The sequence below is a fragment of the Podarcis raffonei genome, chromosome 13, assembly GCF_027172205.1.
Source record: "Podarcis raffonei isolate rPodRaf1 chromosome 13, rPodRaf1.pri, whole genome shotgun sequence".
Taxonomy (NCBI): domain Eukaryota; kingdom Metazoa; phylum Chordata; class Lepidosauria; order Squamata; family Lacertidae; genus Podarcis; species Podarcis raffonei.
Genome location: NC_070614.1, coordinates 14,446,532 through 14,470,590, shown reverse-complemented (window position 1 = coordinate 14,470,590; position 24,059 = coordinate 14,446,532). Strand labels below are relative to the sequence as shown.

The following is a 24,059-nucleotide window of genomic DNA, read 5'->3' as shown; positions in this document are numbered from 1 at the left end:
CGCCTGGTTGTTTTGGTCATACAGAACAGCATGCAAAGGAGTGACATTTGTTGTGTGAATGAGCTCTCTAGACAAAAGTAGGTTTTGCATTTTCATGAACCGCTTTGGCAATCTGGTTTCGCTGCTGTATTTTTGTCATGCTCTTGCCTGTGATTCTGGGGCAAATGAGATGTTTCCCTTCCTCTTTTTTCATCTTTAGCAATCTCACAGCTGCCTGCCGTGTGTTGTCATATCACTGCTGTTGCAGGGAGATCGTGGCCATCATAGGTGGGCAAGGACTCTGACCTCGTCCAGGAGCATTTGCTCTCTTCTCCCATCAAGAACGCTCAAAGCTTCTGCCCAATGACTTTCTTTTGTTGCTTTGCCAGGGCACAGGGCACTTGGCATGGGAGATGTGAGATGTTAAGGCCTGGCGTGAACCCCATTCCCCCTCCCTCCTCCAGCCTTTCACACGCATATGCTCTGGCGATGGCTAACCCTCTTGTATAAAACCCCTTGCAGCACACAGAACGAAATCTGTCTGAGTTTGCAGAGCCTGGAGGAGAAGCCTGACCATGGAAGGACAACGGCTCTCATCCTACGGAAGGCGTTTCGGCGCGCAGACTTCCTCCATCCACCACGCCTTGAGGTTCTCGCCAGGGCGCAGGTACCTGTCTTCAGGCGCCGGCACTCGGCTCTCCGTCACCAAGCTGAAGACCTCCAGCCTCAGCTTCCGTGCTGGCCCCAAGTTCTCCCCAGACAAGGTGGATTTTTCCCTGGCCGATGCCCTCAACACCGAATTCAAGGAGACCCGCACCAACGAGAAGGTGGAGATGATGGAGCTGAACGACCGCTTTGCCAGCTACATAGAGAAGGTCCGATTCCTGGAGCAGCAGAACAAAGTCCTGGTGGCCGAGCTCAACCAAATCCGAGACAAGGAGCCCACCAAGTTGGCCGACATCTACCAGGAAGAGGTGAGGGAGCTCCGCCACCAGGTTGACCAGCTCACCAACTCCAAGGCCCGTCTGGAGATCGAGAGAGACAACCTGCTGGAGGACCTCAACAATCTCCGGCAAAAGTAAGGAAGCTCCAGGGTCTCTTTTCAAGTTTTGACTGGGCTGGGTGGGGTAAAAGGTAAAGGGACCCCTGACCATTAGGTCCAGTCATTGCCGACTCTGGGGTTGCGGCGCTCATCTCGCTTTATTGGCCAAGGGAGCCAGCGTACAGCTTCTGGGTCATGTGGCCAGCATGACTAAGCTGCTTCTGGCGAACCAGAGCAGCACATGGAAACGCCGTTTACCTTCCCACCAGAACGGTACCTATTTATCTACTTGCACTTTGACGTGCTTTCGAACTGCTAGGTTGGCAGGAGCAGGGACCAAGCAATGGGAGCTCACCCCGTCGTGGGGATTCGAACCACCGACCTTCTGATCAGCAAGTCCTAGGCTCCGTGGTTTAACCCACAGCGCCAGGGCTGGATGGGGAAGCACCTGCAAATAGAGAATGAGGCAAGGAAGCAATATGCATAAGCTTGGGGAATTGAGGATTTGGAGGAGATATGTGAGGTACATCCACATCATGCATTTTAAACACATGGGAACAGGGAATTTATCCCTCACGGAGCTACATTTCCCAGCACACTTCACGAATTCCAGTTCTCAAGATTCTTGGGGGGACGGCATGTCCTTTTAAACGCATGGTGTGGGTGGGTCCTTTGTGAGTGGGCTTTGCACACTCAGGGTCTTACTGGCTGCCTTGTTTGGCTTTGGAATGGGATTTTTTTCCCAGCAGGTCGTATTGGCAAATGAGTTTTGGGAGAGGTACATTGGCCTTCCTTTGTGGCACATGGCTAGGCTTGGTTGCTTGACCCATCTGGAGCAGGGAATGTCAGATCATGCATCTGCGGTTCCCTGGGGTTCCTCAGATGATTATTAGTTTTCCATTAAAAAACTGGTTATGGGAGTTGAACTTCCCTTGATGACAGCTTACAGTCTTCCCTTCCAAGCCAGAGCTGCAGGGGAGTGGCATATAATCCATAGCACATTCTCTATTAACAGAAAAATATAATTAGGCCCAAGCATAGGCGCCAACGCCTAGGTGCCAAGGTCCCTTTGTCTTCCCCCAGTAAAATATTTGGGGTGGCAGGGCCTTCCCAAAGTTGATGGGCATTGCCATTCAATTGGTTTGTGTGCTCTGCATCTTGTGATTGATTATGAGGGGTGGGGCTTACCTGGGCCCCCCAATATTTCATTCAAGTTGGCTCCCTTGGGCCCAAGAGGTCTGGCCAGTATACCATGTGAACGTGGAAAGTTTCCGCAAAGGCAGGAAGCCTGAAAACTGCTAAACTATTGTTATTTCTTCTATGGGCATTTTTTAGTGATCTGCCAGCTCTTTGATTGCAGACTAGGTTCACTTCCAGGGCTACCCCCTTTAGGTAAGGCAAATCCCTTGCCTCAGGCGGCAGACCAGGAGAGGCAACCTCTAACTACCTGCCAGTCCACCGCACATTACCATAAGCCTGTCGGTTGTGTGGCATAGCCTCCAGGAGCACTCCTAAAGTAATCTCTGGCGTGCCAGTAGTAAGTTGTGTGAAGCGCTAAACAGTATTTGCCACTGCCACCTTTCCAGGGTTCTGGCGGATCGACTCCACCCCCATGCTTCCTCCATGAGATATTGTAAGGAAAGATGGCCACAGAGTAAGGTTACCAGATTTTTTTCAAAGAATCCAGGGACACATTTAAAAAAGAGAGAGAGAGAGAGAAAAGTGATATAACAAAAAGTAGTAATATCTTCTCTTCTGTCATATCCTCTGTCACGTGGCCTTCCTCTGGGCCCCAGCCTGCAATCTTGGAGCACTAGCCGCCGTGGAGTAGGCTCAGGTCGGGCCTGGGCTCGGCCACATGTCCTTGCCCTCCCGGTGCTCTCCTACCTATCCTCCTTAGCGGTGGCGCAGCAAGGTCGGGCTCCCCTCTTTTTTCTCCTTCGTCTTTCTCTCTATTCCTTCTCCTTCTCCTCTCCTCCTTCTCCCTGCGTCGGCTCCGGGGCTTTCCTGGCTCCACAGCGCCTCTGGGCAATTGGCCGGGTGACTGGGTGCTCTCGCTCCTGGCTCGATTTGGGTCATGGGAGGGAGTCAGCAGTTCCCCCAGTTGACGTGCCAGGTGTCCCCAGTTCCCCCTCAGCAGTGGCAGCAGCAGTCTCAGCAGCCCAGTGCCAGCCTGGTAGCGCTGTTGGCTCTTGCTGGCTTCAGGAGCTGCTCACTGCCATGGTGTCCACCATTTCGCCTTGCTGGAAGTCCCTATATGACATGTGTTGTGCCGTTGAACCAATCACGCAACATTCCTTCCCTAGTAATAAATCTACAACACTTAAAATATAAATCTGGGGACATTAAATGAAATCCAGGGGCGGATTTTGTCCGGGGACATATTTGTTAATCCAAGAACTGTCCCCAGGAAACGGAGACGTCTGGTAACCATACCACAGAGGGTCTGGAATGCCGCTGCTAACATGACGGCAAAAATGACCACAAACACAAATAATTTTTTAAATGACCTCAGAGGAGCAGTGCTGGCTGGTGCCCATTGAGGCTGGTAGGGCGGAAGGCAGCGACCCCAACAGTACGTGGCACTAGAAAGCCAATGACATCCAAGTTTTGTCCCCATCCTCTTCCCTGCTGAGTTCTGCAAGGGCAAAACTGAGACAGGAGGAGGAAGCAGAAATCCAGAGCCACCCTCTGGATTTGATGTAAACACAAAGGCAGGTGGTCTTCCAGGAATCAGGATGGAGGTTGATGGGGCAGTGCCCCATTTGCCATAACGGAGCATTCTCCACAGTGGAGGAAGTGGGGGCAGCAACAGCGCCAGGTGCCTCTAACAGCGTAATGTTTTGTGCTAGCATCTGCCCTGGGAGGGTGGTTCATACCAACCGCTGTTGGATAGACCAGAGTCATAGTATTAGAAGAGATCACCTACTAGTCCAATCCCCTGCTTAGTGAACGATTGACAACGTAGCATCCCTGACTGATGCCTGTGCAACCTCCCCTTAAAATTTCAGCCCAGGAGAGCCCTTCCTAATCTCTTATTTTTTAGAGCAAGTGTAGCAACCTCCAGAAGTTGCTGGACTACATCATTCCTGGCCATGTTTGCTGAGGCTGATGGGGGTTGGAGCTCAGCAACGTCGGGAGGGGTTCCCACACCCAGTGGTTTTTTCCCCTGAAGGTACTCAAAGTTACCCAATACCGGCACCTCTTTTTTCTAGCAGAGAAGCACTGGTTAAATGTGTGGCACTTACTGTAGCAACTTCATGGCAAGGTTGCCAGCTTGGCTCTGCGACTGTGGGTGCCATGCAGCGTGCATGGCCCTGGCACTGAAATTTGTGGGTGCCCAGTCCCTTCATGGGGAATTTTGTGGGTGCTCAGGCACCCAAGGCGCCAGGGAGTTGGCACCTATGCTTCACGGTAAGTACTGTCACCTTTCCCCCTGGAAGAAAAGCACTGCCAACATCTGCTTTAGAAGACCCCCAAGAGAGGAACAGTTACCAATGTGAGAGAATCTGAGTTCAGCAACAAGGAGGCACAGATCCATCCATTTTGGGTGGACAGTGAGACATGCGCCCACCATCTTGATCAAATGCGATTCCCAGGAACTCTCATTCAAGGTTGAAAATTAGGGGTTTGCTGTGTGGTGTGATAACAGAGACAATTTTAAAAAGCAGGTGAGGCAGGAGTTGCAGGAAAGCTAGCCATTGGTCTGGTTGCCTGTGGTAAGAAATCAACTCTATACAGTGGTACCTCAGGTTACATATGCTTCAGGGTACATACACTTTAGGTTACAGACTCTGCTAACCCAGAAATAGTGCTTCAGGTTAAGAACTTTGCTTCAGGATAAGAACAGAAATCGAGCTCCGGCAGCGCGGCAGCAGCAGGAGGCCCCATTAGCTAAAGTGGTGCTTCAGGTTAAGAACAGTTTCAGGTTAAGTACGGACCTCTGGAATGAATTAAGTACTTAACCCGAGGTACCACTGTACAATTAACAGGAAAGGTTTCCAAAAGTTGCATATTTTATTGCTTGAGGCCACAAGTGAGTAACACAAAGATGTGGGCCAATAAATTTGGTTATGGGTTAGTATAGCGTTTATGGACTTAACTGCAGGTGGAACATCTAATAGCTCCTGGGGAGATGGAGAGATGAATTCTTCCTTGCAGCATAGGAAGGATCAAGTAACATTACCTCTTGCTTAGCATCCAAGCTACAGACCTGTGGCATAGCCAGCCCCAAACCTTTTCCACCAATATCCTCTTTCCATTTAATAGCACTAAAGCACTCAGGGGCAGAGCTGGCAACCAGCCCTAGTGTTCCAATAACAGCGCAGGCCCAGGGTAGCCAACATGGAGACTTCTAGATTTTGTTGGACTCCAGCTACTATTGGCTCCAGCTGGTACAGTGTATTCCTAACAAGATCAGCAAATAAAACTGCCAATATCATAATACTGTTGTGCAAATCAATCATGTGGTTGTGTGTACAGTCCGGGTTGCCACGCCTTAAAAAGGAGATTGTAGATTTAACATAATTTGGAGACTGTGGATAGAGATAAGTTCTCCTCCGTTTCTCATGACACGAGATCCCAGGGTCATCCGATGAACTGGATGTTAGAAGATTCAGGAGGGACTGAAGGAAATGCCTTTCCACACAGTGGTGGTCACCAACTTGGAAGGTTTTAAATGGGGGTACAGACAAATTCATGGAGGATTAGGTTTTTAGCGGTTACTAGCGATGGGACGCGGGTGGCGCTGTGGGTAAAAGCCTCAGCGCCTAGGGCTTGCCGATCGAAAGGTCGGCGGTTTGAATCCCCGCGGCGGGGTGCGCTCCCGCTGCTCGGTCCCAGCGCCTGCCAACCTAGCAGTTCGAAAGCACCCCCGGGTGCAAGTAGATAAATAGGGACCGCTTACTAGCGGGAAGGTGAACGGCGTTCCGTGTGCTGCGCTGGCTCGCCAGATGCAGCTTGTCACGCTGGCCACGTGACCCGGAAGTGTCTTCGGACAGCGCTGGCTCCCGGCCTATAGAGTGAGATGGGCGCACAACCCTAGAGTCTGGCAAGACTGGCCCGCACGGGCAGGGGTACCTTTACCTTTACCTTTAGCGATGGCTACGCTTTGCCACCGCTGTCAGAGACAGTATGTGCCTCTGAATACCAGTTTCTGGGAATCGGAAATGGGGAGATGTCAGGGACTGGACTGAAGAGGAGGAGGAATGGTGGAGATCACCCACCCCCTTTTCCTGTAGCTGCCAGAGAAGAGAGAGGCAGTATTGAATTACAGAAGAACTAGAGGGAGATAACAGCTCAGAGACAGGTGAACAGCAGAGTTATGAGGTGTTAGGAGAAGGAGGGGGCAGAGCAGCCAGTTGACATGTCATCAGAGGCGTCTTACCCATAGAGGCTAGTGGCGCCTCCACCACGCCACGCCGAAGCAGCGCTGCGCCCAGAGCCTCCGTCTGCCATAGCCACCATGGCACAAAGCAGACAGCTGAGCCGGGAGCCGCCGTGCCCAGCCTCTGCCTCTTTCCCACTGGAGGAGCTGCCTTCCAGCCACTGCCCGCCTCCTCCAGCCCTGCAAAGCTGGGTGCGTCGCTGGCAGCACTGTCCTCCCTAAAAAATGTTGGCAACACTGGGAATCAGGGGGCGGGGCCACCAGAGGGATCTTTGCACCACGGTGCCGGATATGCTTAAGATGGCCCTGCATGTCATTAGATAGTATAGATGATCCATCGTCTCCTACAACGCGGCGTTCGTTAAGAGTGCAAGAGCAACGGACACAGAGACATTTGACCACCGGGGGCCACCGTAGGGCCAGATGCTGCTGCTAGAGAGGAAAATTGGAGGGGCTCAGAGTGAACAACTCCTTCATGGAAGAATGACTGGATTCTTTGTCTTCTACCGTGATCACTGAATAAATTATAAGTAAGAGCTTTCTTGTTTTCTCCCTGCTTCTTTAAACCATCGGAAGGAGGGAGAGAATTCTGGTTGGCTCCCCAAGGGCGGTTGGCCCCCAGGAGAACAGAATGTTGGCCCTTTAATCTGATCCTGCAGGACTCTGTTCTTATGCTAATATTATCGCTGCTTTTGTTATTGTTATTTTGTTGTATTAACTGCCTGCAAAGCCTGAAGGGTTCAAAAACTTGCAAATAAACGGTGCAGAATTACAAAAGGTCTGAGGGCCTTGTGAAGCCTTTGACCTTGACATATTTTTTCCCCTTGGTTTAAGCCCCTTGCAGAAGGGAACCGATAATTCAGCATAGCTTCCTGATTTTCCCATCTCTCTCTCTCTCTCTCATTTAAGGTTACAGGACGAGATTAATCAGCGCCTTGAAGCTGAGAACAATTTGTCTTCCTACCGACAGGTGAGGTGGAAAAAATGACGAATCCCATCTTGGAACTATGGGCAGAGAATGCAAGATGGCCTTGTAGCTTGTAACTGATCTGAAGTAGTTTTCTCCTTGCTACATCATGTGCATGCATGTATGTGTCTCATGGAAGGGCTGTAGTTGGGCCATCTGTAGCACATGCCAGGGCAACCCGCTTTCACTTCTTCTTCTTCTTCTTCTTATTATTATTATTATTATTATTATTATTATTATTTTATTATTTATACCCCGCCCATCTGGCTGAGTTTCCCCAGCCACTCTGGGCGGCTCCCAATTGAGTGTTAAAAACAATACAGCATTAAATATTAAAAACTTCCCTGAACAGGGCTGCCTTCAGATGTCTTTTAAGGATAGGATAGCTACTTATTTCCTTCACATCTGAAGGGAGGATATTCCACAGGGTGGGCGCCACTACCAAGAAGGCCCTCTGTCTGGTTCCCTGTAACCTTACTTCTCGCAATGAGGGAACCGCCAGAAGGCCCTCGGAGCTGGATCTCAGTGTCTGGGCTGAATGATGGGGGTGGAGACGCTCCTTCAGGTATACTGGACCGAGGCCGTTTAGGGCTTTAAAGGTCAGCACCAACACTTTGAATTGTGCTCAGAAACGTATTGGGAGCCAATGTAGGTCTTTTAGGACCAGTGTTATATGGTCTCGGCGGCTGCTCCCAGTCACCAGTCTAGCTGCCGCATTCTGGATTAATTGCAGTTTCCGGGTCACCTTCAAAGGTAGCCCCACATGGAGCGCGTTGCAGGGGAGAGAGAGCATGCAAGAGGTTCCGTTTTCCTCCCTGTACATGACGTTAAGGGCCAAAACAGATAAAATGTCCTTCATTCTCTCCTCTCAATTCTTAGGACGTTGATGATGCTGCGTTGGCCCGGATAGACCTGGAACGTAAAATTGAATCACTTCAAGAGGAGATCAACTTCCTAAAGAAGATCCATGAGGAGGTATGGAGTACAGGCCCAAGCTGAAGCTCCTCCATTTTGAAAGGCAGTTGGGGGAATAGGCCGGATTGAAGGCCCAGATCCACAGTGTGGCTTGTGCTCTGTTTTCCCTTTAACGCCTGCCAAAAAACCCCCCACCTGCGAGAGGGAGAGAGACATACTGAAAACTGGTTATTCGGTCCCATTGCTGGGAAAGCCAACCAACTCTTCATCTGGCTCAGAGGCTCTGGGTTCTTAACTGCATTTTTGTGAGGCTCGTTTTTAATGGCGTTTCTCAATTTCATTGTATGTTAACAGGACTGTATGGGCCATTCAGGTTGAAATGCAGCTTGCAAATTTTAACACCAAGCAAGCAAACAAACCTAGACCTTTGATCCTGGAGATGTTATATTTCCCATGTATTCCTAAAGGCGTCCAGGTTTCCTAATATGGCACATCTTCCCTCCACACACAAAGGAAGCAAAAATATGCCCACTGCATCTAAACAATGAGCAGGGAGTGTCCGGCACTGCTTAGGATCCTAAGAAGCCAGCAGAACCCTCGCTGACCATCAGTGCAGCCTTCAAAGGCTCACGCCACCATCTTGATTCAAAATGGCATCCAACAATATCCTAACATAGACAAAATCCTGTTCCCTGATCTCAGGAACCATCGTGCCAAAGTTATTTAGCTTGTCCGAAGGGATCACTGCAGTCTTGAAAGACTGAGTCTGCCATTTTGTTTCAAAATGGTGCCCAGTGGTATCCAAAGAGTTTAGCAGCTGACCTCCTTCTGCCCCCCTCGGCGATGAATAGACCACACACTGATAAGTAAGTTTAAAATTGCTTTACTTACAGTTTCTAGGTCTCAATCATGCATTGTCTTATGCAGCAATAATAGATAACACATACAACATATTCTTGGGTAGAAATACAGAAAAGTAGCTTCAGACGAATGTCTGAAGCTGGGAGCTATCATAAGGCACATCCTGTCTCCATGACTTGCATCTTGAAGAAGATAGTGAGGAAAGGAAGAGAAGAAACACATCACCTCCAGAGCTTTCCCCACAAAAACCCACTCTTTAAAGCTGAATCGAAGCAAATGCCTATTCAGGGTTTATACAGATTACCATTTGCTCCGATTCAGCTTTAAAGAGCAGTTTTTCACAGGCAAATCTCCGGGTCAAGGAAAGGGGCACTTGGACATGGAGCTCAGACCGTGCCTGGAAAGCACAGAGGAAAGGTAAGTGTGGATAAGTCCTACATTTGTGAATTTGCCCTGATCTGTTCCCCAAAGTCTTAATTGGTCCAGTTTTTGGGAAACCCTGCCCCGTGCATGAAATTTATGGATTCATGACACTTCTGTCCCCTTCTCAGGAGCTTCGGGAGCTGCAGGAGCAGCTGCAGCAGCAACAGGTCCACATTGAGATGGACATGGCCAAGCCAGACTTGACATCTGCCTTGCGCGAGATCCGCATCCAGTACGAGTCCATGGCCTCAAACAACATGCATGAGACTGAGGAATGGTACAAGTCTAAGGTATGGGAACAGGGTGGAGCCCAAGGAAAGTGAAAGACGGAGGATTCCCACTCCAGCACAGCTTTGACTAGCATTCCAACTGAATGGGGCTGCCACTCAGATTGCCCATTCTAGACGAACAGGGCCTTGCACCATTGAGATGCTTTGGAAGGTGACAGTAAGAGATGGGAGGGATGTTGTAGATGAGACTTCTGATTGCATGCATGGCTAGTGACAATTTTCAGTGCTTGAAACACAGGATGCATGTGTAACTCTGGTCTTTTTCTTCACTATTCAATATGAATCATGTGCATTTTTAAAATTTAATGACATTTCTAGCCCGTACCAGCAATGGTTGCTCCAAACACCCTGTGATAACAGGTGCCTTTTCTCCAAGATACTTCCTGTTTTGAGTTCTCTTTGGGTGCTTCCATTTGGTGGAGAAACCATAGACTTCCTTATCGCCTGAAAATTCAAGCACAATTGCCCTGTCAGGAAGGGAGGTGAAGGGTTTGAAGGTCACAGTGGTGATCAGGTATAAGCTCTGGCGACACAACCTTTTCAACCAGGGGTTGATAAACCCCAGCTTGGGGGCCTAATCCAGCCCCTCTCAAAAAAAACAAAAACAAAAAAACCTTCCCCTCAAGATCTTACTGATCTTGGCAGCAACAGCAAAGCGGGAGGGGGGCATTAAAGTAGATAACAGTCAGTATCAACAAACACATTTGTAAAGTTGGGCTATTAGTCAGAAGCAGTAATTTAGATGTACAGTGGTACCTCAGGTTAAGTACTTAATTCGTTCCGGAGGCCCATTATTAACCTGAAACTGTTCTTAACCTGAAGCACCACTTTAGCTAATGGGGCCTCCTGCTGCCGCTGCACCTCTGGAGCACGATTTCTGTTCTCATCCTGAAGCAAAGTTCTTAACCTGAAGCATGATTTCTGGGTTAGCGGAGTCTGTAGCCTGAAGCATATGTAACCTGAAGCGTATGTAACCTGAGGTACCACTGTAGTCAGTACTATTTTTCTAAAAAAAATAGGTGGCAGAACCGAGCATAAACACCTCCCTTGTTCTCTTAGGATGGCAATGGTGCCCACCTGAGAGGTGCCGGAACTGAGTTCAGCGGCGGAGCAATCGGATTGGGCTCCCAGGGCAGCGCGTGCCCTGCGCCCAGGGGTGGGGCCAGCCATCCTTGGGGGCGGGGCCAGCCACCTGTCAGGCAGGGCAAGCCAGGGCAGTACACTCCATGGGGCCACTGAGGAGTCTGCCTGCTTCCTCCCACTCAGCACCCTACAGCTGAGGGGCAGGCAGCGGGCAGACCATTTGGGGCAGCTCGGAGCCTGCAGGTGCCCAAACCACCGCATCACTCCCAGGAAAGACGTGTGGCTCGGCCGCGCTGCAGGCCCTGAGTGCCACCCGGCATTTTGTCACCCCCCTCAGTGGTGACACCCGGGGCGGACTGCATCCACCACACACCCCTTCCTCCATCCCTAAGTTCCAGCAATTCCGGCTGAAAAAAAGGCCCTGCATACAGTACTGGGGTGGGAATAGCGCACTTATGTGGACACAAACTTCCCTCTCCCTGGTCATGTGATTGATCATGGATGAGCAGAGAGGGGGGCAATAACAGCCCGCCCACCCCCATAGCTGATCTGCCCAGATCAGCTGTGGAGAGAGAGAGTTGTGGGCTGGTGTGAGTGCCCAATGCGAGTGAATGTGTTCCTTGAGCCATGAAACAGAACGTTAACCTGACTTCCGCCTGGTAGTTTGCAGACCTGACTGATGCAGCGGCACGAAACATTGAGGCCCTGCGTCTCGCCAAGCAAGAAGCCAACGAGTACCGCCGGCAGCTGCAGTCCCTCACCTGTGACCTGGAGTCCCTGAGGGGATCGGTAGGTGGAGTGGATGTGGAAATTTGGAGAAGTGAGTTTAATATTGGGGGAAATGAGAAATGGAGAGAAACCAGAATCATTAGGTTCATCCGTCTCCGGTTCCCGGCTAAGCCCAATGGAGAGGGCCTCACCTCTCCCTCCACTGCAGTCAAATGGAATTGGCCAACAATGGAGGTAGTTCTAGGAGGCGAGGAGACAAATGGCAGCTGGTCTCAGCTGAGCCGGTGGAGGAGGCCTGGTTCTCTCAACTCACTGTCTGATGCAACCAGTTGGAACGGATAACCTTTACCTCCCCCCTCCCCTGCCCCACATGACTGGCATTCCTTCCTGCCCACAGACACCACTCCATGAAAATTCATCAGCATTTTGCTGTAAATTTCTCATAAGGTACACCTTTTTAGACACTAATAGGATATTCCCCCCCTAATACCTCCCTTTTTGCACAGCTATTCTCCCTAATTGAGACGCGGGTGGCGCTGTGGGTTAAACCACAGAGCCTAGGACTTGCTGATCAGAAGTTTGGCAGTTCGAATCCCCGCGACAGGGTGAGCTCCCGTTGCTCGGTCCCTGCTCCTGCCAACCTAGCAGTTCGAAAGCACAAAGTGCAAGTAGATAAATAGGTACCCCTCTGGCGGGAAGGGAAATGGCATTTCCATGCGCTGCTCTGGAACGCCAGAAGCGGCTTAGTCATGCTGGCCACATGACCCGGAAGCTGTACGCCGGCTCCTTCAGCCAATAAAGCGAGATGAGCGCCGCAACCCCAGAGTCGTCCGTGACTGGACCTAATGGTCAGGGGTCCCTTTACCCTTTACCTTTTTATTCTCCCTAATATAATGCAATTTGGTATATTATTTTCATTCACATATGCATCTGTACACACACTTTACTCTTACATTATTTTTGCCTGTGTTACTTGGCTGGAGAATGGTGTTGCAAAATTCAGATAGTTTGTTTTCCCCCCCATTTCGATATGTTGTTGTTGTTGTTTTTTGAAAAATCACAAATTGGGTAAGTTTGTTTCTAAGTGCAAATTGAATCAAATGTCTCCCCAATCCCTAACTGGGGCAAGCTGCTATTGGGTATTCCTCTTCCACCATTGTCTCCTAGGTAGAAAGCAATTGTTCCACCAAGTTCTTATGTAATGCCATTATGCAATAATATGAAAGGGTTGGCTTGTTCCTGAGTGTGCCTCATCTCCTCTTCCTTCCCTGTAGTAGTAATAATAATAATAATTATTATTATTTATTTATTTATACCCCTCTGGCTGGGTTTCCCCAGCCACTCTGGGCAGCTCCCAACAGAATAATAATAATAATAATAGCGATAAAACATCAAACGTTAAAAACTTCCCTAAACAGGGCTGCCTTCAGATGTCTTCAAAAAGTCAGGTAGTTTATTTCCTTGACATCGGATGGAAGGGCGTTCCACAGGGCAGGTGCCACCACCAAGAAGGCCCCTCTGCCTGGTTCCCTGCAACCTCACTTCTCGCAGTGAGGGAACTGCCAGAAGGCCCTTGGAGCTGGACCTCAGTGTCTGGGCTGAATGATGGGGGTGGAGACGCTCCTTCAGGTATACTGGACCGAGGCCGTTTAGGGCTTTAAAGGTCAGCACCAACACTTTGAATTGTGGTCGGAAACATAATGGGAGCCAATGTAGGTCTTTCAGGACCGGTGTTATATGGTCTCGGCGGCCACTCCCAGTCACCAGTCTAGCTGCCGCATCCTGGATTAATTGCAGTTTCCGGGTCACCTTCAAAGGTAGCCCCGCATAGAGTGCTGTTCCTTATTGCTTATGCCTCTTCGGCTTGTGAGCCATTATTGGTCAACTGCGAACTGCCTTGAGTGCTTTGGCAGAAAAGCAGGATCTGAATGAAGTTCATAAGGGAAATGAGCGAAAGGTATATATTCCCAGAATGTATGTCACTTTCAGCCTCCAAGCTGGGTCCAACATGGATGTTGCTGACATGGCTTATAACCTCCCCACGTCAGCTGTGGGCTCAGGATGTCCCTTCCCCTTTGCAGGTTAGTAACAGACCACTTGTTTTGTTGCATTCGCCAGTGACGCTTCCCTTGTCCTCATTACAGAACGAATCTCTGGAGAGGCAGCTGAGGGAGATGGAAGACCGCTATGCCCTCGACACTGCCGCCTACCAGGACACAGTGATTCGGCTGGAGGAAGACACCCGCAGCCTCAAGGAGGAAATGGCTCGTCACCTCCAGGAATATCAGGACCTCCTCAATGTCAAGCTGGCTTTAGATATTGAGATTGCCACCTACCGAAAACTCTTGGAGGGGGAGGAAAGCAGGTAGGGCCCAGAAATTCCCATAGCCATAGTGTTGTCACATATTTTACATGGAATTGCTGGGGAGCCTGTCAGAGCAATACAAAGCTCCTTAACAGCCCTGCGTGTTAGGCTTGTTCTACATATATGCAGCCAAATGAGGGGGCTGAGGCTTGGCGGTGAAATGGACCGTACCACTTCAGATTACAGGTAGGGGGTCCCATTTTAAAGGTTAAAGGTAAAGGGACCCCTGACCATTAGGTCCAGTTGTGGCCGAACTCTGGGGTTGCAGTGCTCATCTCGCTTTATTGGCCGAGGGAGCCGGCGTACAGCTTCCGGGTCATGTGGTCAGCATGACTAATCCGCTTCTGGCGAACCAGAGCAGCGCACGGAAGCGCCTTTTACATTCCTGCCGGAGTGGTACCTATTTATCTACTTGCACTTTGACGTGCTTTCGAACTGCTAGGTTGGCCGGAGCAGGAACTAAGCAACGGGAGCTCACACCGTCACGGGGATTCAAACCAACGACCTTCTGATCGGCAAGTTCTAGGCTCTGTGGTTTAACCCACAGCGCCACCCGCATCCCATTTTAAAGGTTAAGGTAAAGGTAAAGGTACCCCTGCCCGTACGGGCCAGTCTTGACAGACTCTGGGGTTGTGCGCCCATCTCACTCAAGAGGCCGGGGGCCAGCGCTGTCCGGAGACACTTCCGGGTCACGTGGCCAGCGTGACAAAGCTGCATCTGGCGAGCCAGCGCAGCACATGGAAACGCCGTTTACCTTCCTGCCAGTAAGCGGTCCCTATTTATCTACTTGCACCCGGGGGTGCTTTCGAACTGCTAGGTTGGCAGGCGCTGGGACCGAGCAGCGGGAGCGCACCCCGCCACGGGGATTCGAACCGCCGACCTTTCGATCGGCAAGCCCTAGGCGCTGAGGCTTTTACCCACAGCGCCACCCGCGTCCCATTTTAAAGGTTAGCAGTGTGTTAAATACACACAACTCCCCACAAGTAGGGAATCAGCACAATGGGAAGTGGGCTGGGCTGTGAACACTTACGAATTGCAAGTCCCACCCATAATCTAAAGTGGTATAGTCGACTCTTATTGTCTTAGGAGTCTTCTAGTTCATTCTGCTTCAAGGAGAGACCAGGCCTCCCTCGAAACTTGGATGGGTCTCATAAGTGTAATTTTAAAAAATGAGCCTCCAAGTCAGCTTGTTGTTAGTCAGACGACGGGGTGAGCTCCCGTTGCTCTGTCCCAGCTCCTGCCAACCTAGCAGTTCGAAAGCACACCAGTGCATGTAGATAAATAGGTACCACTGTGGAGGGAAGGTAAGCGGCGTTTCCGTGCGCTCTGGTTTCCATCATGGTGTTCTGTTGTGCCAGAAGCGGTTTAATCATGCTGGCCACATGACCCAGAAAGCCTTCTGTGGACAAATGCCATCTCCCTCAGCTTGAAAGCAAGATGAGCGCGCAACCCCATAGTCGCCTTTGACTGGACTTAACTGTCCCTTTACCTTTTTACCTAGTCAGGCTCTCTGGTTTAATAATGGAAATATTACCAAGTACTGTTGCTTTGAACCTGATCTTCCAGGGCACCAAGCATTCCTTGATCCAGTGTGTCACTGTGTAGGTTCTATATCCAGGATCCACTGTGCTAAAACCCTCCAGTAGACCCGGGGATGACTCGTACCAAATAGCATTTGAATATGACCAAGCGATTCCTGTCAAGCCTCTGTTTGGTGTTGTCAGAAAAAACTGTTGCTCTTTTCCACCTCAAGGCATTTTGGACTACTGCTCCCATCATCCATGACCATTGGCCAGGTTGGCTGTGGCTGATGGGAGTGGTAGTCCAAGACAAGATGGGTAAGGGTGTTGTTTGCCATGTTACTTCTGCCGGATCAGCCATTTTGTGAGATTTGTGCTTCTCACCCGAGCTCCTTTGGCTCTGCTGCTTATCCAGTACAAAACCTGGAATTAATTAATTAAAGATGCAAGGTTGGGGAAGGATTGAGAGAATTAGGACGGATCAGGGGCAGCTCATCCTGATTCGCCACCGGGCGAAACGGGAAGGTGGTGTCCTGCACTCGTCACCAAAGCCACCCTCATCTGAGTTGTGTGGCAGCGCCTGCAGAGCAGCAGCAATGACGGTGGGTTCTGGTGAGATCTCTTGAAGGTTCAAATGGAGCACATGAGATCTCTTCAGATTTTGGCACGGTCTTGCGAGATCTCAGCGGCTACTGTTGCCTCCTCTTGAGGTGCCACTGCCTGAGGCTGCGACCGTAGCCTGCCTCCTGGGTGGGCTGGCCCTGGGACTGTTTCGAAACCCCACTCTCTTTTCCTTTTCTTCCTTGTGTCTTTGCAGGATCACCATTCCAGTGCAGACCTTCTCCAACCTTCAGATCCGAGGTAAGGAACCCATTCTGTCATGAGGATGGCTGTTGCCATGTGACCACACACAAATGAGGCAGCAACTATACGTGGGCTGTCCCGTGAATCCACTGGATGACATCGCGGAAGAACGTTGCCTCAGGAGAGTGAGGAAAATTCTCAGGCGTGATTCACACCCTGGCCGGCGCTTTCTTGATCTCCTGCCTTCAGGCAGAAGATATAGAAGCATGATTAGTCGCACCAACAGGGTAAAGAACAGCTTCTATCCATGGGCTGTTAGGCTGCTGAATGAAAAGATAAAAGGGCAACTGACTTTTGGGTTTGGTGTGTGTGCGTCAGTAAACGAGGGGAATCAAGACTAAGAGAGCTGAGTGGGGGGTGCTTGTGTAATCTCACTGTATACAAGTTGGACAAGTGACAATAAAGTATTTCAATTTCAATTATAGTGTGAACCACTAAGTGTGGCAGGCTGTGTGGCAGCAGAGGAGGTGGGGCAGGTGGCGGCAGTGGCAGGTATGATAGTGGCAGCAGGGCAGGGCAGCACTTTCTGTCTTGAAACAAGCAGCGAAATGGCATGTGCTGCCGCTTCGCCTAATCTAGTCTGAAGGTAGAAAGACCAATACATATTGGAAAACTTCTATTGTCTTCTGCTTTGCCGATGCCTTTCTCCACCGATACCACCATAATCGTATTCGTGCCTTTCTGGATCAATCCTAAAGGCCTTCATTGTTCTATTTCTGGCCTCTAAGATGCCTTTTGGCAGGCTAGAAGCAGGATGAGGAAGGGGTTGCAAGTGGGTCGCGCAAGATATGGGTCATGGGAGCTGCGAATATCAACAACAGGCACACATTAGCAAGAGGAAGGAAAGGGGAGAGAGGTTGTATTCCAAGCCTCTGGCTCCTATCTATTTTACTATTTACCGTATTTTTTGCTCTATAAGACTCACTTTTTCCCTCCTAAAAAGTAAGGGGAAATGTGTGTGCATCTTATGGAGCGAATGCAGGCTGCGCAGCTATCCCAGAAGCCAGAACAGCAAGAGGGATTGCTGCTTTCACTGCGCAGCGATCCCTCTTGCTTTTCTGGCTTCTGAGATTCAGAATATTTTTTTTCTTGTTTTCCTCCTCCAAAAATTAGGTGCGTCTTGTGGTCTGGTGCGTCTTATAGAGCGAAAAATACAGTATTTTTGAAAACCAGTGGTGCCATTGGAGGGACAACGTGGGGGGCAGAAGAGCTGGGATCCCACCCAATGGAATGAGCAGGAGGGACCCCAAACTCAGTAGGATTACCACGTTTTGAGTATAGCAATACATATTGCCATCTAAAAGCTCCCCACCCCTATAAGAACATGCAAGTTCAGAGTCTAAAATAATCCACCTGCACTGCAGAGAGAAGGCTCTTTACCTCTCCTTTTTCAATACAGGAAGGGAAGGAGCGTGGGTTTCTAAACCTAGTACCCAATGAAATGCAGATATCTGTAAGGTGGGGCATGTGCAATCTAGGAGAGGCTGCAAAGAGGAGCTGAGCAGGAAAAGCAAACAGTTTCCCTACGCACTGCAGTTTTTCGATGGGGTATTTACTGACGCCTCTTGTGTGTGCTGTAGGAGATACAGGCAAATGTAGCAGCTGCGTTGGGGACCCCTGGATTAAAACAGCTTCCTATATGCCAAAAAACCTTCCTAAAACTGAAGTCTTTGGAAATTAATTGGGATCCAATGAAGGCGTTTCCTACACTCCTGTCCTCCTGAAATCCATCTCCCATCAGCAAGGCTTATTTCAAGGCCACGGCTAATACTAGCTTCGAACCAGGAACTTCCCAGCTCACTCTTTGACTGATGTTCTGTGCATCTTTACTTGTCTTGGGGAGCAGGTCCCATTGGGTACAATAGTAAAGGTAAAGGACCCCTGGATGGTTAAGTCCAGTCAAAGGCAACTATGGGGTTGCAATGCTCATGTCACTTTCAGGCTGAGGGAGCTGGCGTTTGTCCATAGACAGCTTCCTGGATCATGTGGCCAGCATGGCTGAACCACTTCTGGTGCAACTGAACCGCTTCTGGCACTGTGACGGAAACCAGAGAGCGTGCAAACGCCTTTACCTTCCTGCTGCAGTGGTACCTATTTATCTACTTGCACAGGCGTGCTTTCGAACTGCTAGGCTGGCAGAAGCTGGGACTGAGCAACGGGAGCTCACTCCATAGCGAGGATTCGAACCGCCAACCCTCTGATTGGCAAGCCCAAGAGGCTCAGTGGTTTAGACCACAGTGCCACCCACGTCCCTGTTTACAATAGTACTTAACTCCAGTAAACATAACTAGGGGTACATTGTTAGACACACCAGTTCTCTTCTGTGCCAGCTACTGCTAGATTTCATTTCATTGCACACCTCTGTTCCACTTTGATTCTTCTTTGTGATCACTTTGGTTGTTCTTGTTGCCATATGGGAGGCTGCTTGGGAAAGCCTCTGAAAGGAAAACTCCTTAAAGAGGAATTTGTATGCGTGTTACTGAGATGTTTGTTGGTCAAGGTCAAGGTGCTACAATTTAGGATCACTTAGATCTAGCGATGGCTCCCTGCTACCTAGCAAGTTCTCTCCCCCCTCCCCTCCTTGACTCTGGTTGCCCTTCACTGCAGCTGCATCAGAGCGCAGAAGGAGCTGAGTTTTAGCTCACTGTTTGATACCGTTCTCTCTCACACACATTCTCCCAGACCCATAGCATTTCCTTCTGTTTCTTTCCTTGTGGTCTCACGGGCCAGCTCAAAGTCTATCACAGATGAACACTGTGTGCCTTCTGCAGGTCACAATTCAGTAACTACCACACTATGACAATGACTGGGCTGTTCTTTCCCTCCTCACCAGAGACCAGCCTGGACACAAAGTCCGTTTCTGAGGCCCACCTGAAGAGGAGTATTGTGGTCAAAACAGTGGAGACAAGAGATGGAGAGGTAGGCAAAAGCTACCCAGGCCTTGGTTTTCTGATCACATGATTGAAAGATCTAGCAATCCAACCTTTTCTTTCCAAACACCTGTAGAACCTATGGACATGCCTGTCCCACTCTTTTTATTTTTAATCCTCCAGGAAATAGATTCCTCAGTCTCCTTCATCATCATGCTCTGTCGCTAAACTGCTCATAGTTAGGAAATTCTTCCTAATATTCAAACCTCCTTCCTCTCTGTAGTTTTAATCTTGTCACTGGTGAGTGACTGTAGCCCTTTTAATCTTCCAATATCTCTTGGCTTCTTGGGACTATATATACCAGCCTCCTTCGGCCTTTCCTGGTAGGATTTGTCTTCTAGAACCTCTGCCTATCATCTTTCAATGATTCTCTCTGCATCCTATTTCAATTTATCAGCATTTTCTTTCTTTCACTGTGCTATTCAGGGCCCCAAATGAGCACTGAGAAAAGGAGTGTTATTATCTGTAACTTCTTACGTCTTGGGTCCGATGTTTCTGTTTGGAGACAACCAACCAGCAATGGTGTTGGGCATTTGAGCTGAAGCACCACATGACTGGCATCTTTTTGTTATCCATTGGAGACTACGCATTTCCCTCAGGCATGCTAACCAGTTGTCCTTGTGCACAAACTGGGGTTCCTTCTTCCTTTGTGTAACACTTGATATTTCTTGTTGGCATTCATCCCCTTGGGTTTCTCTGCCAATGCCTCTGGTTTACGATGATGGAAACATGAGGGAGATTTATAACTTACAATCAGGCTTGTGGGCAATAGAAAATAACTTTTCTTCCTTCCAGAATTGGTGTCGAGATGGATGGCTGGAACATGAGTCAAAATGGATGGGAGAATGAATTCTCTAACATGGTCACAGCAAGCTTTTCCAAGTTTGGTGTTTGTGGAATGGTTTGCCCATCAGCATAGATCTATGCATCTTGATGGACTGTATTTCAGTTCCTGTTCTAGTGTCAGTAAAAACAATAGCAAATAAATTATTTAAAAAGAAAAGAAAAGAGTGAGCAGGCACTTGGGAATAAGTAATTCAAGTTCTGATGCTATAGAGACAGTGTGTGCCATATGGCAGAATACAAGCCTGCTTTTCTGCCTTGCCTGCTTGTGCCCACAAAAAAAATTAGGCAGTGTTGGTCAGCAGGCAAAAGTTATACTGCAAGGATGAAGCTGTGCTCATGACAAGACTTTATTCCCTCAGTGAGCACTCTGTTCAGCCTGAGATACTACATAGCTCAGACCAAAGGTCTTGCAAGCTGACTTGAGGAAATACTTAGTCTGGAGCATTGAACAGAGCAGAATAACAAACCTGGAAAGTATCGGGCCATAATTATAATTATTATTATTACTTATACCCCACCCATCTGGCTGGGTTTCCCCAGCCACTCTCAGTGGCTCCCAACAGAATATTAATAATAATAATAAAGCAATAAAACATCAAACATTAAAACTTCCCTAAAAAGGGCTGCCTTCGGATGTCTTCTAAAAGTCAGATAGTTGTTTATTTCCATGACATCTGATGGGAGGGCATTCCACAGGGCAGGCGCCACTACCGAGAAGGCCCTCTGCCTGGTTCCCTGTAACCTCACTTCTCGCAGGGAGGGAACCACCAGAAGGCCCTTGGAGCTGGACCTCAGTGTCTGGGCTGAACGATGGGGGTGGAGACACTCCTTTAGGTATACTGGGCTAAGGCCGTTTAGGGCTTTAAAGGTCAGCACCAACACTTTGAATTGTGCTCGGAAACATACTGTGAGCCAATGTAGGTCTTTCAGGACCGGTGTTATAATGTCTTGGCGGCCACTCCCAGTCACCAGTCTAGCTGCTGCATTCTGGATTAGTTGTAGTTTCTGGGTCACCTTTGAAGGTAGCCCCACGTACAGCGCATTGCAGTAGTCCATATCTTCCCACTGTGCACAGAAGACATGTGTGTGATAGGGTGTAAATAGTTATTTGGGATAATCCTGAATATTTACCTAGTTCTAAAGCGCTTCACGTATTGTTGCGTTGTGAACTGCCCTGAGATCTATGGATATGGGGTAGTGTACAAATTTAATAAATAAAATATAGCATCTTGTTATAATTCTCACAGTGGCCTTATAATGGTAAACCAGTACAGTGGTACCTTGGTTTACAAACTTAACCCGTTCCGGAAGTCCGTTCTGAAACCAAAGCGTTCTTAAACCAAGGCGTGCTTTCCCGTAGCAGCGGGGGACTCAATTTACAAATGGAATGCACTCAACATGTTCTGCTTCCAAGGCACAGTTCACAAACCAAAATACCTACTTCTGGGTTTGCAGCGTTCTTAATCCCAGTTGTTCATAAACTAAGCTGTTCTTAAACCAAGGTACCACTGTACTATTATCCCCATAATGTGGATGAGAGGCTTGGCTAACACTGCTTAGTGAACAGGTTCGTGGCAGATTCAAATTGGAGACTTCCTGTTTCGTTGCTTTGTCTCTTGTGGCTGATAGCTACACCAGCCCTTTTGCTCCTTACTATGCAGTTAAATATACATATAGCTGAACTGCTGCAAAGGCATGTACGTGCCTGAAATTTGAGCTAGGCCCTCATTGTTTCCTTCTTTCTTCTCCCGCCAGGATGGGGGCTTAAATCTCTCCTTCGCTGGTACATTTTCCAGATCTGCCCTGCTGGTTTACTTCCATCCAAGAAAACAAACTATGACCTTTTAGGGTTAAATAGATATAGCTAAAACATAAAAAAGAAAGCTTGCTTTAAATACCCTCCAGCATTTATCCGATGAAAATAGGGATGTCCTATTTAATATTATTAGGTAAAGGTAAAGGCACCCCTGACCATTAGGTCCAGTCGTGACCAACTCTGGGGTTGCGGTGCTCATCTCGCTTTATTGGCTGAGGGAGCCGGCATACAGCTTCCGAGTCATGTGACCAGCATGACTAAGCCGTTTCTGGCGCACGGAAACGCCGTTTACCTTCCCACCAGAGCGGTACCTATTTATTTACTTGCACTTTCGAACTGCTAGGTTGGCAGGAGCAGGGACCGAGCGATGGGAGCTCACCCTGTCGCGGGGATTCAAACCTCTGACCTTCTGATCAGCAAGTCCTAGGCTCTGTGGTTTAACCCAGAGCACCACCCGCGTCCCTATTTAATATTATTATTATTACTACTATTATTAATAATAATAATACCCTGCCCATCTGACTGGGTTGCCTCAGCCACTCTGGGCAGCTTCCAACATATATTAAAACATAACAAAATATTAAACATTTTTAAAAAAACACTTCCCTATACAATCATACCTCGGGATGAATACGCTTCGGGTTAAGCATTTTTGGGTTGCACTCCGTGGCGACCTGGAAGTAACGGAACACGTTACTTCTGGGTTTCGCCGCTCGCGCATGCGCAGACGCTCAAAATGCCATCACACACATGCGTGGAAGCAGCAAAACGTGACCCACGCATGAGCAGTCGCGTGTTACGTTCGCTTCAGGATGTGAACGGGGCTCCAGAATGGATCCCATTTGCATCCAGAGGTACCACTGTACAGGGTTGCCTTCAGATGTTTTCTAAACATTGTAGAGTTACTTAGCTCCTTGGCTCAGTGGGTCGCATAACTCCATAACTTCCAACATTTCACCAATGCAAATGGGGTGTCCCAAGGAAAAGTGGGACATTCCAGGATCAAATCAGAAACCAAGACAGCTATCAACCCAGGGCTGTCCCTGGAAAATAGGGACGCTTGGAGGGGCTGTGCTTAAATTTTCAATTAAGTGTCACCAGTATTGGCAATAATCTTGTGCATCAACCATCAAGTTACTAGTTCTGTGCTGCCATAGACCCTGCTTTGATTTTGATTTTTAGGGGACAGGTGGGAGTAAGCAATGGGAACCTGAAGCATTTAGAAGGGAGCACACGAAGTCTCAAAATGAATAGGAGCTGTTTTGTGGTCGCTGAAAAGCTAGATTAAGACCCAAGCAGGGCGAATAACTTCCCTCCCATTCTTCTCCCCACTCTGTCTGCAGGTGATCAAGGAGTCAACCCAGGAGCACAAGGAAGTGGTGTGAAGCCAGTGGCTGCGAAGTAAAAGCCACGCTAGCGAAGGGAGGGAGGAGACGCCTGTAGCTGTAGGACGCTAGGAGAAGCTTGCCTCCCTTTCTGACGCTTCAGGGCTATGGCCCCAAAACAGCTCCGCACGCTGCTCCGAGGGGTGGGAAACATTTGCAAATTTAACTATTGCTGGGAAAGTATAACCGGCTGCTGCCTCTTGGGCCTCAGTTACCTGGTGCTTCAGGTGGGGTTTGGGGCCCACCCGCTTTCTCGCATCTTGTATGCTTGCCTCACTGTGTCCAAATGAGGCACCGTGTTTAGACTGGGCTGTAGCTCTCCTAGATGTTATCTGTCTTGGGCTTAACACCAAAACCTGCTGCTTCTCAATAAACCTACTAATGAATAGGATCCGTGTTTACTGTTGCTGCTGGGAGAGGTGTGTGTGAGAGAGAGAGGCCTAGAAGGGAGGTATTTCAAGGGGAACAATGGTAGGACGTTAGCTTGTCTCCCCAGAAGTATAACACGTGTCCTTAAGAAACTGAAATATACTCGGAGTCGAGAGTGGATTTCATGCTCATAATGGTGAGGAGGAATGGAAGTCCCCCCAGAATGTCTGCTTTATATACATTATTTACACAATGGGCTCCATGTGATTGGCTAATTCCGGGATTCTCC

The 24,059-nt window shown here is 49.0% G+C and overlaps 1 protein-coding gene across 2 annotated transcripts; it reads left to right on the top strand.

The window, feature by feature from the left end:
- Positions 1-296: 296 nt before the first annotated feature.
- On the top strand, positions 297-23,527 carry GFAP (glial fibrillary acidic protein). Of its 2 annotated transcripts, XM_053361646.1 has the most exons (9): positions 302-1,057; positions 7,317-7,377; positions 8,254-8,349; positions 9,702-9,863; positions 11,610-11,735; positions 13,820-14,040; positions 16,378-16,421; positions 19,258-19,343; positions 23,360-23,527. In XM_053361646.1, the coding sequence occupies exons 1-9, from the start codon at positions 555-557 to the stop codon at positions 23,399-23,401; spliced, it is 1,341 nt and encodes a 446-aa protein (XP_053217621.1). In that variant the 5' UTR covers positions 302-554; the 3' UTR covers positions 23,402-23,527. The 2 variants fall into 2 exon arrangements, with proteins under 2 accessions (XP_053217622.1, XP_053217621.1); XM_053361647.1 differs by lacking the exon at positions 19,258-19,343 and having other exon boundaries at positions 297-1,057.
- Positions 23,528-24,059: the final 532 nt, after the last annotated feature.

What these genes read in the sequence shown, in the direction of transcription:
- GFAP (XM_053361646.1), top strand. Translation starts at nt 555, where the DNA reads ATGGAAGGACAACGGCTCTCATCCTACGGAAGGCGTTTCGGCGCGCAG. An exon ending in AGGAATGGTACAAGTCTAAG is followed by an intron (nt 9,864 to 11,609) that starts GTATGGGAACAG and finishes TCCGCCTGGTAG; the next exon opens with TTTGCAGACCTGACTGATGC. An exon ending in CTCCAACCTTCAGATCCGAG is followed by an intron (nt 16,422 to 19,257) that starts GTAAGGAACCCA and finishes CCTCCTCACCAG; the next exon opens with AGACCAGCCTGGACACAAAG.